Genomic DNA, 17,140 nt, shown 5'->3' on the forward strand with positions numbered 1-17,140 from the left:
GTTTATTCGGGATTATCCTTAGATTTGCATAGGTGAGGGTTGGCTCAACAACGCCAACTCAATAAACTCTCATTTCAGGGGTAAGACCAGATAGATAACTGGGAACATAGAGTGCAAGAAGGAATTCACTCCTACCGATGTTAGGGATAGTAGAGAGGTTGTTCCCTTAAGTGCTGATTCTGGGTCTTGAACAAGGGGCCTTACCCTTCTCATTGGCCCGAGAGGGACTCGGTTTGTTGATTAGATCATAAATCAATTGTTCATTAGAGGATCGGTGGGACTTAAGGAACAAGAGGTAATCTCGGGGTAAAACAGACATTTTACCCAGTCGCTATTACAAACAACCTGTGAAGAGTTAACTTACCAATCATGATTATATCGAGTGGACTTAATATATCTAAAGTGAGGGAAGTTCAACTATGGGTTTTAGTGGAGTGACCCATTAGTTAATGAATAGAGTTTAGCCAATTAATCTCGGATCGTTAGAGCCCATGATCTGTAGGTCCATGAGGTCCCCCTACTAGCTCGTAAATGGATTAGCTTTAGAGTAGCAATAAGTTAATATGAAACGTTCAAATTATAATTAAAAGAATTAGTAATTATATGAGATATAATTACATGTTTAATTTTAAGAATTAAACAGAATTGGAGAATTAATCTTAAATTTGATTTAAATATATGAAGGTGGATTTATGTAAAATTAATTCAATATTTGATATTAAATTAATTAGAATTATTTAAATTGTTTAAATAATTATTTATTAATTTTATTAGAAAAATTGATTTTTGAAATCGATTTTGGAAAAATTGAAAAGTTAGAAAAACAAAATGGAATTGTGGTTTATTCCATTATCACTTTCAAGTTGCTCACATAAAACTCATCTCTTTAGGCTTCAATTACTCCAAGCATGAGCTGCATGAGACGCAACCATCTTCTTTGCATGATAGTCTATAATATATTGAGAAGATTGGAGTGGAATTGAGACATGCAATCGATAGAATTTTTACTGAAAAATTCGTGTGACGAAGGTGTTCTTCAAGTGGGTTGTTGCTGTGAATTCTTCTCCAAGTTCCCTTCATTCAAGCTTATTTTGAGTTCCATAACTCAATCTAGAGCACCAAGAGAATAGTGGGGAAGATCTCGAGGTGATCTATAACGAGATTTGGAGAAATTTGCAGTTGGAAATCGAGGTTTGAAGAAGTTCTACAAAGGTATGACTTGAAACCCCCTTGTTTCTGCAAAAGCATACTTTAGTTTCGACCAAAATTAATGAATTAGTGTGATTATTGATCTTTGTTGCTTCACTTGCTGATACATTCCACTAGACAATTACTCAAAATAACTTTAGAAGTATATTTTTAATAGATTTTATGAAAAGAGTTTAAATAAAAATAAATTTATTGAAAATCATTTTTTTGGGTAACTTCATAGATTATTTTGTAGGAAAATTCTTATAAATAAAATATTAAAAAAATATTTATATTTTATAACAAAAGTTCAAAAAAGTACTTTAAAAAAAAAACTCCAAACTGATTTGGTACCCACCTCAAGTGAACTCAAACGCCACACCTCACGTGGCTAACTTAATTGTCATTATTCAATATTCTCCCTCATCTTAGCCCTAGCAGGCCTTTCATAGTGAACTCCCCCTCTCTCTATCCCGTCCATACAAACTCGTGGACAACTACTAGCAGCCGGCAAAACGCGATTCCGGCAGCTTGGTGACCGTTCCGTTAAACGGCGGCATAAAATTGCAACTCTCTGGATTTTTTGCGTACGATTTCCCTTGTCCTCGCCAAATTTCCGTGCTACACGGTTTCGCTTTCTCACTCACTCAACCAACTCTGCGACTTTCTCTCTGCCTCTTTTGCTTTCAACCTCTTTCCTTCGCCGCTTTACCCTTCCATCGTTTGCTTTAGACTTCTTTCTCTCACGTTTTCAGAAATTTCGCTAACCTGGTATGTGAATTGAATTCTATTAATCACTAATTTTTCTGTTCTGTTCTGTTTTGTTCATGCAACAGAAAGGCTGTAGAATTTTCTTGTGTGAGACCAAGTTCGTGTGTGTGTGTAATTGATAACAGTGGGCTTTTGTTTTTTCTTTTACATTCTTTTACTACAGGGCAATGGAAAGACAGGGACTCAATGCCAAGGTCTCAACTAACGATCGGAAGAGTGAAAATATCTCAAGGCATGCACTTTTAGTTCTAACCTCTTTTTCTCGTGTATTTTCTTTATTTTTGGTTGCTCACAGATTACAACGTACAAGGACAAATGAATGAAAAAAAAAAAAAAAGGAAAGAAAGAAAACGAATTGGAGTACACAACTTTGGCTTCTCATGTTTTGGTAGTAGTTTCATTGACGTGATTTTGGTTGCCATGCAGGAAGCGAAAAATTGCAGAACATAGAAAGTCACTCCCAGTAGCTTCCGGTACTAACCTAAATTCTTTTGGGTTTCTCTTTTAAATTAGTTCTTTCAAATTCCTGAAGTTTGTTCATCTCTTTTATTTGCTTAGTTGAAAACCTGCTCATACAAGAGGTGCATAGAAACGATACATTGATTATCGTTGGTGAAACTGGGAGTGGAAAAACGACCCGTGAGATTCTATTCCATGTTTCTAAACGTTATAATCATATTTTATCACCTTATTATTATGCTAAACTATTTGTATCGATATATTTTAGAAATACCACAGTTCCTGTTTAATGCTGGATTTTGTCGAGATGGGAAAGCTATTGGGGTGACCCAACCTAGGCGTGTTGCTGCTGTAACTGTAGCCAAAAGAGTTGCCGAGGAATGTGGTGTTGAAGTAGGGCAGAAGGTTGGGTATTCTATTAGATTTGAGGATGTAACTTCTAGTTCCACAAGAATCAAGTACATGACAGATGGTCTGCTGCTAAGGTACAACATAGAAACAATGGTTTTCTTTCCAAAATGCCATCTCAATGAACACACATATAAGGATTTATTACGCTCTTTTGTTTGTTATTATTATTTTTTGTTTGATCTTATTTTTCTTTCTCGTCTTTGTGTATTTGTATGTTGATGATACTTGATTTCGAATTCGTGTTGTTTCCCTCCTCTTGTTACATGTAATGTATTTTTTTTCCATGTAACTTATTTGTAGATAGGCATATGTGATAAATAAGTTTGTTTGTGGCTAATACATGAAGTAGATTTCTTTATTAGCATATTGATTGTTTCTCTTTGAGATTTAGAGATCTTAAGGTAAATGTGGACCTTGTGCAGTTTTCTAACTTAGGTATCATGTTGCTTTCATAAATTTTCAGGGAAGCATTGTTGGACCCTTATCTTTCAAGATATTCAGTTATCATTGTAGATGAAGCTCATGAGAGAACAGTTAATACCGACGTATTGCTAGGATTTTTGAAAGAAGTGCAGAAAACAAGATCTAGATCTTTGAATAACTCTTTTAATACTGAAAACATGAATAGTAATGGCCTAGTATTAGAAAGTGGAAATAATGGTAAATATGTAAGTTCCCTCAGGCAATATCGAGGAAGGAAACTGCCTCCATTGAAGTTAATTATCATGTCTGCCAGTTTAAATGCACGCCTTTTCTCTGAGTACTTTGGTGGTGCAAGGGCTTTTCGTGTCCAAGGCCGTCAATATCCAGTAGCCATATTTTATACCCGTAAGCATGTATCAGATTATTCAGAGGCCACTCTTATTACTATATTTCAGGTAGGTTTATTAAATTCTCACCCTGGATTTCCATATGTAATTGAGTTTAAGGTATATATATATATATATTTGTGTAGTGATTTTTTTTAAAAAAATAAAAATTAAAAACCATTGAGATCAAGTGAAAAAATCACGAAGAATCGAGAAAATCAACACCCAAAAGGAGCATAAAATAAAAGGGTAATTAGAAAAAGCTTTACAAACGGGGGGGGGGGGGTGTGAAATCTTACAAGGGACCACACCTCACCCAAGGTCGTTATAACCCTCCTAAAATTCTATTATTTGTTTCCTTTTAAGGACCCTGTAAAATAGGATAAAAGTTGGCAAACTGCAAGAAGTGACCCTTTCCACAAAAGAGATGAAGAAGAAGCGCCTTCACCGTGGGATTATTCCAAAATTTGCCTTCCAAGGATGAAGGCACCTTGAGAATCTGAGATTGTCTTCGGAAGAACTTTCTTTAATTTATGACAAAATACCATTTTTTGATGAGAAGTGACCCTTTCCACAAAAGAGATGAAGAAGAAGCGCCTTCACCGTGGGATTATTCCAAAATTTGCCTTCCAAGGATGAAGGCACCTTGAGAATCTGAGATTGTCTTCGGAAGAACTTTCTTTAATTTATGACAAAATACCATTTTTTGATGAGAAACATATGAATAATTTCATTGATGGGATGAAATTACATAAGGGCACAAAAGCCGTGAGAGAGATTACATAATACTATGCAATTGTGTAATAAGAGAAGTAAGATTGTAATCTCGAAAGTGTTGGGTGAATATACAATGAAGTATACAATAGGTGATCAAAGAAGTGGGTGAAATCAGATTCCTCATCTTTAAAAGTACGACGATTTCGTTCATTCTATATGAGCCAAAAAAAGGCTTTGATGATGAAGCACCAGATGATCTCCTTTTTGTTTTTGAAAGGGTGGCCAATAAGGAGCATATAGGGTCGTTTGGGAGGACCATGTGGTAGTTGAAGCATGTGAGGATCTTCTTCCAAAAGGATTGGGCATATTCACAGAAAACCGGAAGGTGCATAATAGTCTCCCCCACTATGGTGGCATAAGACACACCAACTATGGTGTGAAATCTTACAAGGGACCACACCTCACCCAAGGTCGTTATAACCCTCCTAAAATTCTATTATTTGTTTCCTTTTAAGGACCCTGTAAAATAGGATAAAAGTTGGCAAACTGCAAGAAGTGACCCTTTCCACAAAAGAGATGAAGAAGAAGCGCCTTCACCGTGGGATTATTCCAAAATTTGCCTTCCAAGGATGAAGGCACCTTGAGAATCTGAGATTGTCTTCGGAAGAACTTTCTTTAATTTATGACAAAATACCATTTTTTGATGAGAAACATATGAATAATTTCATTGATGGGATGAAATTACATAAGGGCACAAAAGCCGTGAGAGAGATTACATAATACTATGCAATTGTGTAATAAGAGAAGTAAGATTGTAATCTCGAAAGTGTTGGGTGAATATACAATGAAGTATACAATAGGTGATCAAAGAAGTGGGTGAAATCAGATTCCTCATCTTTAAAAGTACGACGATTTCGTTCATTCTATATGAGCCAAAAAAAGGCTTTGATGATGAAGCACCAGATGATCTCCTTTTTGTTTTTGAAAGGGTGGCCAATAAGGAGCATATAGGGTCGTTTGGGAGGACCATGTGGTAGTTGAAGCATGTGAGGATCTTCTTCCAAAAGGATTGGGCATATTCACAGAAAACCGGAAGGTGCATAATAGTCTCCCCCACTATGGTGGCATAAGACACACCAACTATGGTGTGAAATCTTACAAGGGACCACACCTCACCCAAGGTCGTTATAACCCTCCTAAAATTCTATTATTTGTTTCCTTTTAAGGACCCTGTAAAATAGGATAAAAGTTGGCAAACTGCAAGAAGTGACCCTTTCCACAAAAGAGATGAAGAAGAAGCGCCTTCACCGTGGGATTATTCCAAAATTTGCCTTCCAAGGATGAAGGCACCTTGAGAATCTGAGATTGTCTTCGGAAGAACTTTCTTTAATTTATGACAAAATACCATTTTTTGATGAGAAACATATGAATAATTTCATTGATGGGATGAAATTACATAAGGGCACAAAAGCCGTGAGAGAGATTACATAATACTATGCAATTGTGTAATAAGAGAAGTAAGATTGTAATCTCGAAAGTGTTGGGTGAATATACAATGAAGTATACAATAGGTGATCAAAGAAGTGGGTGAAATCAGATTCCTCATCTTTAAAAGTACGACGATTTCGTTCATTCTATATGAGCCAAAAAAAGGCTTTGATGATGAAGCACCAGATGATCTCCTTTTTGTTTTTGAAAGGGTGGCCAATAAGGAGCATATAGGGTCGTTTGGGAGGACCATGTGGTAGTTGAAGCATGTGAGGATCTTCTTCCAAAAGGATTGGGCATATTAACAGAAAACCGGAAGGTGCATAATAGTCTCCCCCACTATGGTGGCATAAGACACACCAACTATGGTGTGAAATCTTACAAGGGACCACACCTCACCCAAGGTCGTTATAACCCTCCTAAAATTCTATTATTTGTTTCCTTTTAAGGACCCTGTAAAATAGGATAAAAGTTGGCAAACTGCAAGAAGTGACCCTTTCCACAAAAGAGATGAAGAAGAAGCGCCTTCACCGTGGGATTATTCCAAAATTTGCCTTCCAAGGATGAAGGCACCTTGAGAATCTGAGATTGTCTTCGGAAGAACTTTCTTTAATTTATGACAAAATACCATTTTTTGATGAGAAACATATGAATAATTTCATTGATGGGATGAAATTACATAAGGGCACAAAAGCCGTGAGAGAGATTACATAATACTATGCAATTGTGTAATAAGAGAAGTAAGATTGTAATCTCGAAAGTGTTGGGTGAATATACAATGAAGTATACAATAGGTGATCAAAGAAGTGGGTGAAATCAGATTCCTCATCTTTAAAAGTACGACGATTTCGTTCATTCTATATGAGCCAAAAAAAGGCTTTGATGATGAAGCACCAGATGATCTCCTTTTTGTTTTTGAAAGGGTGGCCAATAAGGAGCATATAGGGTCGTTTGGGAGGACCATGTGGTAGTTGAAGCATGTGAGGATCTTCTTCCAAAAGGATTGGGCATATTCACAGAAAACCGGAAGGTGCATAATAGTCTCCCCCACTATGGTGGCATAAGACACACCAACTAGGAGTGGGAATCAGCCAAGGGGCCTGTTTAATAAGAACATCAGTGGTATTGATGCCTCCATGACTTACTTCCCAAAGGAAGAATTGAACTTTCTTAGGAATGGGGCCTTTTCAAATATGCTTGTATAGGGTAGCATTATTGTCTTTGCCACTTCAAGCAAAATGAAGGATCATCGATCTTGATGTAAATTTACCAGATTTCTCCAATTTCCATCTCCATGTGTCATTATCTGAGGGGTTGTTGGGGGCAAGCCAAATGGAGGATATCAAAGTCCATTCATCTATTTTGGCCTCGTTAAGATGCCTTCTTAGATCAAGATCCCACGCTTTATAGGTCGAGTCCCAGCAATGTGCAACGGATGCTTCCTTGTTCCTAGATAAAGCATGTAGCCTAGGAAAAGTGGTCTTAAGAGGGATAGATCCAACCCTACCGTCATTCTAAAGTGATGTTTTCTCACCATTTCCAATCACGTTCTCAATGTTATCATGAATCAAATCAGCCATCTCAGCAATATATTTCCATGGGCCTTTAAAAAGAATGATGGATCTACTATGGGGATAGAGAGGTGAGCTGTATTTAGCATCAACAAGGCACCTCCACAAAGCATCTGTCTTGCATTGGTATCTCCAAATCCAGTTGGCCAATTGGCCCTTGGTTTTTTTTCAAGTCATTTAAGCCAAGGCCCCCTCGGTAATTGGAAGTTGAACTTGTTGCCAATTGAGAGTGTATACCTCTTTTGTCATTATGCCCATTCCAAAGGAATGTTCGATATAGTTTCTCAATCCTGGCACTTGCTGTGGATGATATCTTAAAAAGAGACGGGAAGTATGTGGGTAGGTTGCTAAGTGTGGCTTGGATAAAGGTGAGCCTGCCTCCTTTGGAAATATAATTATCCCTCCAATTGTTAAGACGCCTCTCCACCTTCTCAATGATAGGCTCCCAAAATGCTGATGTGTAAGGCTTACCATTCAGAGGCAAGCCGAGATAACTAGAGGAACCAGTGTGCCTATTGACCCTCTGTTCTCTTTGAATTCTATGGTCTCTATGTCTCATTGTAATTTGAGCAATAGTCTCTTTTCATTTCACTAATGAAAAGTTTTTTTTCTGCTTTAAAAAAAAGACACTTCAGCAAGAATGTTGGCAAGGGTTTTATAAATACGCGTTACTATTCCGGCTTTAGTGGAATGGTGTTATGGTTTTTATTAACTTTAACATGTAAATTATCTAGCTACTTCCTCACTTTATTTATACATGTTTTTTCATGACTATTGTTTGCCATGTTTTGTTTTGAATGTAAACTCTTGAACACCCGTTGTCGTTACATTTTCTCAGACAAGTTCATCTGACAATTTGAATATTTTATCACACATATCCTGTCATCTAGATTCATTTGGAGGAGAGTCCCGGTGATATACTTGCTTTTTTGACTGGGCAAGAAGAGATAGAATCTATTGAAAATCTTGCTAAGGATAAGATTCAAAAGTTACCTGAAAGCAAGAGGAATTTAGTAGTTATACCTATATATTCAGCACTTCCATCGGAGCAACAATTGCGAGTTTTTGCCCCAACTCCACCTGGAGTTCGTAAGGTAGCTTAACCATGTATCTTATGAATTCTTTGTATAAATTTTCTTTTTCCATTCTTACTCCTAGTCAGATATTATCATTTAAGCATATCTTTGGTAAAAAATCCTTTTCATTCTTGCATTTTTTTATTATCCTATAGATTCCTTGTTTGTTTCATATTTGAACTGATGCTTCTTGTTGTACTAACTACCGTTGGATAAGTATAAGGTTCATCAGTGCTATTCTATAATTGATGATCTAAAGCTTTTACTGTTGGCCCTGTATTTTAGGTGATATTGGCAACAAACATTGCTGAGACGTCTGTGACAATACCTGGAATCAAGTATGTTATTGATCCTGGATTTGTAAAAGCACGCACTTATGATCCAAATAAAGGGATGGAATCGTTGATTGTTTTTCCAACCTCAAAAGCACAGGCACTACAAAGGAGGTAGTGAGTGTTTGCTATTAGCTTAAGCGTGATTGCTATTATGAAATTTTGTTTAGGCTATACATCGAGCTGAAAGGATTTGAGTTTAACTAGTGAGTGTTCTAGTGTTAATATTATTGCTTCAGTGGGCGTGCAGGCCGTGAAGGACCTGGAAAATGCTTTCGTCAATATCCCGAGGATATGTTTTATAAGCTTGAGGATTCAACCAAGCCAGAGATAAAGAGATGCAACCTTTCTAATGTCATTTTACAGTTGAAGGCTTTAGGTGTTGATGACGTCACGGAATTTGATTTCTTGGAACAACCGCCAAGGTGCAAGTTTTTATAGAGTTTATTGCTTGAGCATGTTGGTTTCTTTTCATTGGTGGGTGCATGATGTTTATATCTAGATGTTTAGTGAATAGTAACTACTATTTATTTGCTTTTATCTACTTTAGAACTTCCTCTCCCTTGTGGAAAAGAAAAGGAAGGAAAAGATAGGTTTTGAGGGGTGCATGATGTTTATATCTAGATGTTTAGTGAATAGTAACTACTATTTATTTGCTTTTATCTGCCTTAGAACTTCCTCTCCCTTGTGGAAAAGAAAAGGAAGGAAAAGATAGGTTTTGAGGGGTGGGCATTGAAAGATGGTCATGTGTCCTTGACCCTTTTTTCAACAGGCAAGCTATTTACAAGTCGTTGGAGCAGTTGATTTCTCTTGGGGCTATAGCCCATGACGGCAAACTATCCGATCCAGTAGGACATCAGATGGCTCGTATTCCATTAGATCCAGTATACTCTAAAGCTCTGATTGTTGCCAGTCAGTTCAATTGTTTGGAAGAAATGTTGATAATTGTGTCAATGCTATCGGCGGAATCCATTTTTTACCACCCTCGTGAAAAGCTAGAAGAGGTCAGTCCACACTTAATAGAAATCACGTTGTTTCTTTATATTTTCTGTTTGTAGATTTTATCTTTGTATCATAAAAGTATCAGCATGCAAATATCATTCACTCGACAACAACATAAGAGGTGATGATTAGAAATATTTCCTGCACTGAAGCCTTTGTGCTTTTAATCTATTTCTATGGTTCAACTCTATATGTTTATTCTGTTTTCAGGCAAGAGCTAAAATGAAATGTTTTTCAAGTCCGGAAGGTGATCATCTCACTCTAATCAATGTATATCGATCTGCTGAGGAATTTTTGGATAAGAAAAAGTTGGAACTTAGCAAAGAAAAATTGGAGAAAAGCTTGAGAAAGTGGTGCAAAGAAAATTTCATCAATAGTAGATCTCTGAGACACGCACGTGACATTCACAGGTTAGAAATGGAATTTCTTCATTTTATCTTCACCCAATTGATGAAGTCTCTGCCATAGATAATTGTGATATCTCTAACTAGACCACATTCTTCACGTTTTAAATTTTGGTTTCAATTCTATTATAGTCTCGTAATTTTAATTTAAAAATATTTTGTTTTAGATTTATAACTTTGGATAAAAGATTATCTTAGTCATTGCATTTTTTTTATGAATTATTTAAAAAGAATATACTTCAGTACATCTGTTGTTTATTTAATTCATCAATGAATGTTTACATGGACAGATGTTTTAAGCTACATATAATGAGTCATATATTGAATTCAAACAGATTAAAATTCTTGTTGAATGGTCAACGGCAAATTAATGTAAAGGATGACAGTCTTTTGTGCATGATGACAGAGTTTTAAGCTTTGGTTTGGATGATGTATCGCTTTGGGGATTTGCGTCGGATGTTCATTGGATTGTTGTTTTGTTTGGTCTCTCCATTTTTATGGGTTTCTTGCATCGACAATCCATTTTCCATCTCCATTTTTGTGGATTTCTTGCATCGACTATCCATTTTCCATCTATCTGTCTTTATCATCTTTCTATCATATCCCACCATTGTTTACATTATATATATATATATATATATATATTTTATTCTTTTGATGGGGTTGCTCTTTTTGATTCATCTTTGCACTTGGGTTTTTGCTGTACTCCTTGGATATTTCATTTATCAATGAAATGGTTTCTTATTAAAAAGAAAAAAAAAACAATCCTTTATGCAAATTTTTGGGATTAAAAGAGAACACTTGGAAGCTAAGGGACTGGAAGATAATATTTCAAAATGTAAACGACCAAAACAAAATTAATGAAAGTTCAAGAACCAAGGTAGGACTCTCCTTTCTCTTCTCAAACTAAAGAGTAGGATGAGATTAGGAAGGTAACAATTGATAAGATGGTGTTGTTGGTAAGGAGAATAGGAGGTGGAAGGGAAATGTTAGTAGAGGAGTGTAGATGTAAACAGGTAGAGGTTAGATTTGGAGTTTGGTTTGATAGCTTGGGTTAGGGATTGTTTTGTAGGCAGTGTTGAAGCTGAGACTTTGATAGGCTTTGAAGACGAAGGGTGAATGCATTGTTGATCCTTTTCCAAGTGTCAAACTCGAGGGGAAAGTCTAATCTTGTTTCATTGAAAGTTTTCGAGGATAAAGATCTTTGATACGTTCCAGAGCTCTTGCTTTGGGTTTCTCAGAATGTCTCCGGAAAGCCCTTGTTTTAATTTCAACTTCTCAGCAAGTGTATTAAAAGGTTTTGGGTGGGAAAAGAGAAACTTTGCATATGTTGTTGTTGGGCCAAGGAGTCGAGACTTTTGGTCAGTTTCCAAAATGGAGTATGAATCACATATGAACGTGGACTTTGACTTTGATTTTGATTGTGTTGCAACAGTAATCATTGAAAGGGGTAGTTGTGGGATTGTGTGGGATAACATCAAAGATTACCTTGAGAAGGAGCTCGAGTTTGGCTTTGTTTTGAAGTCTTTTTGCTCAACTTAGTTGTGAGCAGTGGTGTTCAAAGAAACTCCAAAAATCGGCCAATTGTATTGTCATCTCAGTCGGTTTAAAGGAAGAGTTGGCAAGGGTCGATTTTACAAAATGTAAAATTGGTTAGAGTATTTTTTTTTTTTTTTTTTGAAGAAATTGATCGACTGACCGTATTATAGAGAGAAATCTATATATTTTTTTTAAAAAATTGAAGTTTGTGCAATTAAACGAGCATCATGATGATTTAAGATGGTTTTGGAGAAAAGCATGGATGCCCATGGTTTTCTCAGAACCGCTGATGGTTTTAGAAAAATAATAATTTTCTTTATGACATTGTCTTTGCTTCAATCCTCACACGATAACTACTCAGTTTCCAACCTCTTCTCTCTCCTTTTCCCTACTCTCTGTTCGTCTCTCTCTTTTCTCCACTCCTTCCACCGGCCACCATCACCACCGCCGATGCATACCGTTGATGATGTGTGCTCTCACTCTCATTTTTTTTTTCCATTTTCTTTCCTCTCAATCTCTTTTTCTTTTTCTTTTTCTTTTTCCTTTTTCCACGTGCTCGTTTATTTTCTTTTATTTCCTCTTACTTTGTTCAGTTCAAGACACAAAACCAACTAAATCGACTGACCATCCATGTGGATGGTTGATCAGCATCAACAACCACAAATTTCCTTTTCAGAAACCGACCAACCACCACCAACGGTTTTAATCCAAAATTGACACCGATCGACTAATGAACATCCCTATTTTTGGGTTTGTGTGGAAGTAATAACTAATAAGGAGGCTAGAATCTTTCAAAGCTGTCAAAGATCGTCTTTGGTTAAGCATCATTTGTGCTGTTTTGTGGAAGGTTTGGGATGAAAGAAATGCTAGAATCTTCCGGGATGAGAAGAGTAAGACAACAAAGGATATTATTGATACTATAATTCACATTGCTTTTTTTGGTGAAAAGATTTATAGGCTATACACAGTTTTTCTTTCCTCGTTGCAAATTGGAAACACCTTTTGCACACCCTATGGATGAGTTTTTTTGTACACCCTTTGAATGGGGTCCTAATGTACCTTTGGATATCTTTGGATATTTCATTTAATCAATGATATTGTTTCTTATCCCAAAAAAAAGGAGGCTAGTGAGGTTCTTTGGAGGGGAAGACGAATAGAGTCCAAAATTTCTTTATCCATGAATAAGATTTTAACTTGATAGTCGAGTTTAGAGGATGGATAATGGCCTTGTACACCCCCCCTCTCCCCACTAATGACTGGCTTGTTTAAAGGGCTTGTTGAGGTTGAAGAAGTTGCTTGTGAGGTGTCGTGAATGGAGGAAGTCCGCTTTAGGGCTAAGGGAACATTAGCATGATGGAACTTTTTTTCTGGTGAGGTTTGTGGTGCATTGGTTATGGTAAGGGGGTTGGAAACCGTGAGTTAGGTGCCAAGGGAGCTAAAAAACTTAGTGTTTGATTAAATATGATGGCAGAAGGGTTTTGTCAAAAGTGGGAAAACTTAAGTTGCTCAATGAAGCTCATCTCTTGGAATGTGCAGAGTCTCGGTGGGAGGGATAAAAGGAGGCCGGTGAAGGAGTTCTAACTTTGGAATGTCAGAATATTGTCATTTTGTTGGAAACTGATCTCTAGAGATATTGTAGTTGCTTTGTTACGAATCTTTTGGGCAGATGTCATGTGGAATGGGCAAGGCTAGAGTTGGAGGCTTCGGGTTCTTTTGATGTGGGATGGGAGAGTTGAATCTGGAAATTTGAAAACTAGAGATTACATGAAAACAAAGTTGTATTTAATATTTTTAGATATGTGTTTGGTAGCAGAATTCAGAAATTGAATTCTAATTTAAATAATTGAAAACTAGTTGTCCCACTAAATATTAGTGGTAATAAACTATTATTAATTTATTTATGAACATATTTTATGTTAAAAAAATTGTAAAATTATTATTTTGTAATAATATATCATTTTAGGATAAATTGAAATTTTTGATACTATAGTTTGGAAGAAGTTAAAATTTAGGTCTTATGATTAATTTTAATTTACACCCTATGGTTTGATAAAAGCTTCATAAATAGTTCCCGTGATAGAGATTATTTTAAAGGATTTAACAAACCATAGAGATTATATGTGAAATTCTATCAAAACATAGGAACAAAAATCTAAATTTTGTCGATTTGTATGTATAAAATATTTTATGAAGCGGTGTATTGAAAGTTCTCCAAAGAGGGGCCTAAGAATAACGAACTTCGGATCATTGACGTATCTTCTTGAATACTAAAAAGGTGCCTAGGGACCGTGCCTATTTAGATTTGAAAACATGTGGTTTGCCCACCCTTCTCCCAAAGCATCTTTCATCTCTTGGTGGAGTGCAAGGGTTTTAGGGCAGTGGACAGCAGGAGGATCTTGATCATCTTCTGTGGAGGTGCCAGTTTGCTTACTTTGGAGTTGGTTTGGTTTTTCAGGTTTGTGATTGCTTTAGTACGTAATAGGGGTTGTGGATCTTTGGTTGAGGAGGTCGTCATGAACTCACCCTTCCGTGATAACTGGAGGGTCTCTCTCTCTCTTTTTTTAATGCAAACAACTTTCATTGAGAAAAAAATGAAAGAATACAAGGGCGCACAAAAAAAAAAAACAAGCCCTCCAAAACATCCCTTCTAAAGGGAGTCCAACTAGGTAAAATGTTATCAAAGGTATAATTACAAAAAGACTTCGAAACCGAAGCCCAAAACGACATGAAATGGAGGGTCTTTTGGTTGACTTGTTTTGCTATCTTGTGGAAAGTGTGGATTGAGAGGAAAAAAAGAATTTATAGAGGATTGGAGAGGTCTTTAGAAGAGGTTTGGGAGAGGGTGAGATTTAATGCCTGTTTGTGGGCATCCTTTGTCAATTGTTGAGGGTTTTTTTATGGACTTTTTTTTTGTATGCTTTTCTATATTCTTTTATTTCTCTCGATGAAAGCCTGGTACAAGAAACACATATTTGTTCATTGAGCACTTATAATCTTTCTAACTATATATTTTATTACAGTCAAATTAGAGGACATGTTGAACAAATGGGCCTTCCTCTTCACTCTTGTGGAGATGACAAGCTTCAGTTTTGTAGATGCCTTGCTGCTTCCTTTTTCCTCAACGTTGCCACAAAGCAGCCTGACGGAACATACAGGCATTGATCTTATCTTGTACTTGACATGTTTGTATCAATCTCTAATACACATTTTTGTAGCTTTGGCTTCTGGATTACACTAGAATAAAGACCATTCTGGATCCCCCCCCCTTTTTTATAGGTTTTTTATGTAGTTCTAGCTATTTAATTCTTAATCTATCTCACATGACAAAAATGCAGGGATTTTGCAAGTGGTGAGGTGGTACAGATTCATCCTTCTTCAGTGTTATTCCGTAAAAAACCAGATTGTGTAATTTTCAATGAGTTTGTGCAAACTAATCAAAAGTACATCCGCAATATCACTAGAATTGATCGACTTTGGCTATCGGAACTGGCTCCGCATTATTATTCTCTGCGAAGCTAAATTGACGTGTTCATGTCCGAATAGGTATTCTTGTATTATTCCATTATCTGTACTTCGTCTCTGGAAATGATTTCTTTTATTTCCTGTTTTGCACAGTAAACTAAATTGAAGTGTTTCTCTAGTCCACTGATATATAGCATTGACTTTTGAGGTTTTAGAATTAGTAAATCTTTAATACTCCGGTAATACTTCTCAATCTCGTGTCTCACATATGCATTTTTCAGTTCGGTGACATTCCACATTGGACAGCTGCACTTCCTGAAGGTATTTGGGAAAGTCGTTTCAGCAGGAAAGTCGTTTTGGCAGAAAGGTACTCAAATACATGCAATTATTGTTTGGTTCTCTTGTTGATGTCTCTCGCTCCTTGTGTGGTAGTTCATGAATGATTAGAGGAAAGGTGTTAGATCCCAAGTTTAAGTACACCGAATGAAATACCAAGATAAAGCTACATTGGAATATCAAGTGAAAATTATAATATCAATAGCTGTTTGAGAAGGTTGTCTCCCACAATTCACCTGCTATGGATTGATTCACCAAAATACGACCTCTTCTGACAAAACCTAACTCTCCATTTATAACCAAGTCACCCACATGTACCACTATTTTTTTTTCTTATGAGAACATACACTATGCCAAATGCTTTTAGTAATGTCTTATTTTATTCCTAATATATACCCTAATATTACTCTCACTAGGGTACTAAATATATCTCGGTGCATATACCTCAAAACTAAATGTTGTAGAGTAGCTAGCCTGCTTATGTGACAGTGACTAGTTTGATATTTTTTTAGTATAATAAAAGTGGGGAATTCGAACCACAAATCTCTTGGGCACATACTATATTTCAGTTACTATTTTGATGATTAATAATTGTTTGAGGGTAGGATTTGATCTTATAATTGAATTACAGTGTTGGAAATTCTAGTTTTGTACTTGAGAATTGTGAAGGAAAAGGATATTGGAAGTTCGTTCGCACCTAATCATTACCCTTAACCAATTTGAGGGAAAAAAATGAACAAAACAAAAAGTTGCAAAAATTTTAATATATTTAATAAAGTGAGCTATGACTGTATTGTCTTATATAACTTTCTTTTTGTGTGACATTTTCAGCTTTCAGGTTGAAACCTAATTTGCTATGAGTGAATCTATGATGGAGACTGGGAATAATTATTTAATCTTGTAAAATTTTAACTGATTTCAGGGACCTTTCTCCAAGATCTGCCAGTGCTATCTAATGAGAGTTGTATAATGGATTGAAATTTTGAAGCAGAATACAAATATTGAAACAATTAGTGGTGGGAATGGGATCTTAGTGCACATTCAAATTCCTATTCCCACCACGTTCTATATCTTTCAAAATCAGAATTGAAATGAGGGTTGGGATCGGAGTCCCAATAGGAGATTGGTTTGGAGAATTCCTGTGCCCCATGAGTCCATGGTGAAAGAAGTTTCTCATTGTGTAATTATATTAATTTTGATAATTATAGGCTATCAAATTGCCATGTCTTTATTCTTAAGTTAATGACAAAATGCCATTTGGTATCAGCCACAAGTTGACGTGTGTTTCAAGTTAATCTCGAATAGTATCATATGTTTTCAATATGATAAGTTGACTTACGATGATTTGGTTGAGCAAGTCTAGTTTGGGTGGATTGGGTCATATAATAATTGGGTGTAAGATCACAGAAGTCTAAAAGTTCATTAAATGACAATTTTACTCAAAAGCTCGACCTCACAGTTTCAGATTCAAAACCATCCAAGTCCAAAAAAGTAAGGTCTAAGATCAAGCTCAAGGGGTTAGGCCCAAAGCAAGTCTTTGAAGATGAAACGAAGATGAAAGACGCTTCGAAGATC

At 36.2% G+C, this 17,140-nt stretch overlaps 1 protein-coding gene across 2 annotated transcripts; it reads left to right on the forward strand.

The window, feature by feature from the left end:
* Positions 1–1,536: 1,536 nt before the first annotated feature.
* On the forward strand, positions 1,537–16,838 carry LOC120091013 (RNA helicase family protein). 2 transcript variants are annotated; one of them, XM_039048794.2, is made up of 15 exons: positions 1,537–1,959; positions 2,123–2,191; positions 2,386–2,432; positions 2,518–2,598; positions 2,687–2,903; positions 3,293–3,707; positions 8,305–8,508; positions 8,776–8,936; positions 9,062–9,247; positions 9,595–9,826; positions 10,035–10,234; positions 14,788–14,922; positions 15,103–15,310; positions 15,511–15,596; positions 16,488–16,838. In XM_039048794.2, the coding sequence occupies exons 2-13, from the start codon at positions 2,127–2,129 to the stop codon at positions 15,284–15,286; spliced, it is 2,127 nt and encodes a 708-aa protein (XP_038904722.2). In that variant the 5' UTR covers positions 1,537–1,959; positions 2,123–2,126; the 3' UTR covers positions 15,287–15,310; positions 15,511–15,596; positions 16,488–16,838. The 2 variants fall into 2 exon arrangements, with proteins under 2 accessions (XP_038904722.2, XP_038904721.2); XM_039048793.2 differs by having other exon boundaries at positions 1,545–1,959; positions 8,776–8,939.
* The last annotated feature ends 302 nt before the right edge of the window (positions 16,839–17,140 follow it).

Source organism: Benincasa hispida, chromosome 11, assembly GCF_027475165.1.
Source record: "Benincasa hispida cultivar pf3 chromosome 11, pf3_genome.v1.1, whole genome shotgun sequence".
Lineage (NCBI taxonomy): Eukaryota > Viridiplantae > Streptophyta > Magnoliopsida > Cucurbitales > Cucurbitaceae > Benincasa > Benincasa hispida.

Excerpts from the sequence above, each read along its gene's own strand:
- LOC120091013 (XM_039048793.2), top strand. The coding sequence starts at position 2,127 with ATGGAAAGACAGGGACTCAATGCCAAGGTCTCAACTAACGATCGGAAG. Across the intron at positions 2,599-2,686 it reads TGGGAGTGGAAAAACGACCC|AAATACCACAGTTCCTGTTT; the intron begins GTGAGATTCTAT and ends GATATATTTTAG. Across the intron at positions 9,248-9,594 it reads TTCTTGGAACAACCGCCAAG|GCAAGCTATTTACAAGTCGT; the intron begins GTGCAAGTTTTT and ends TTTTTTCAACAG.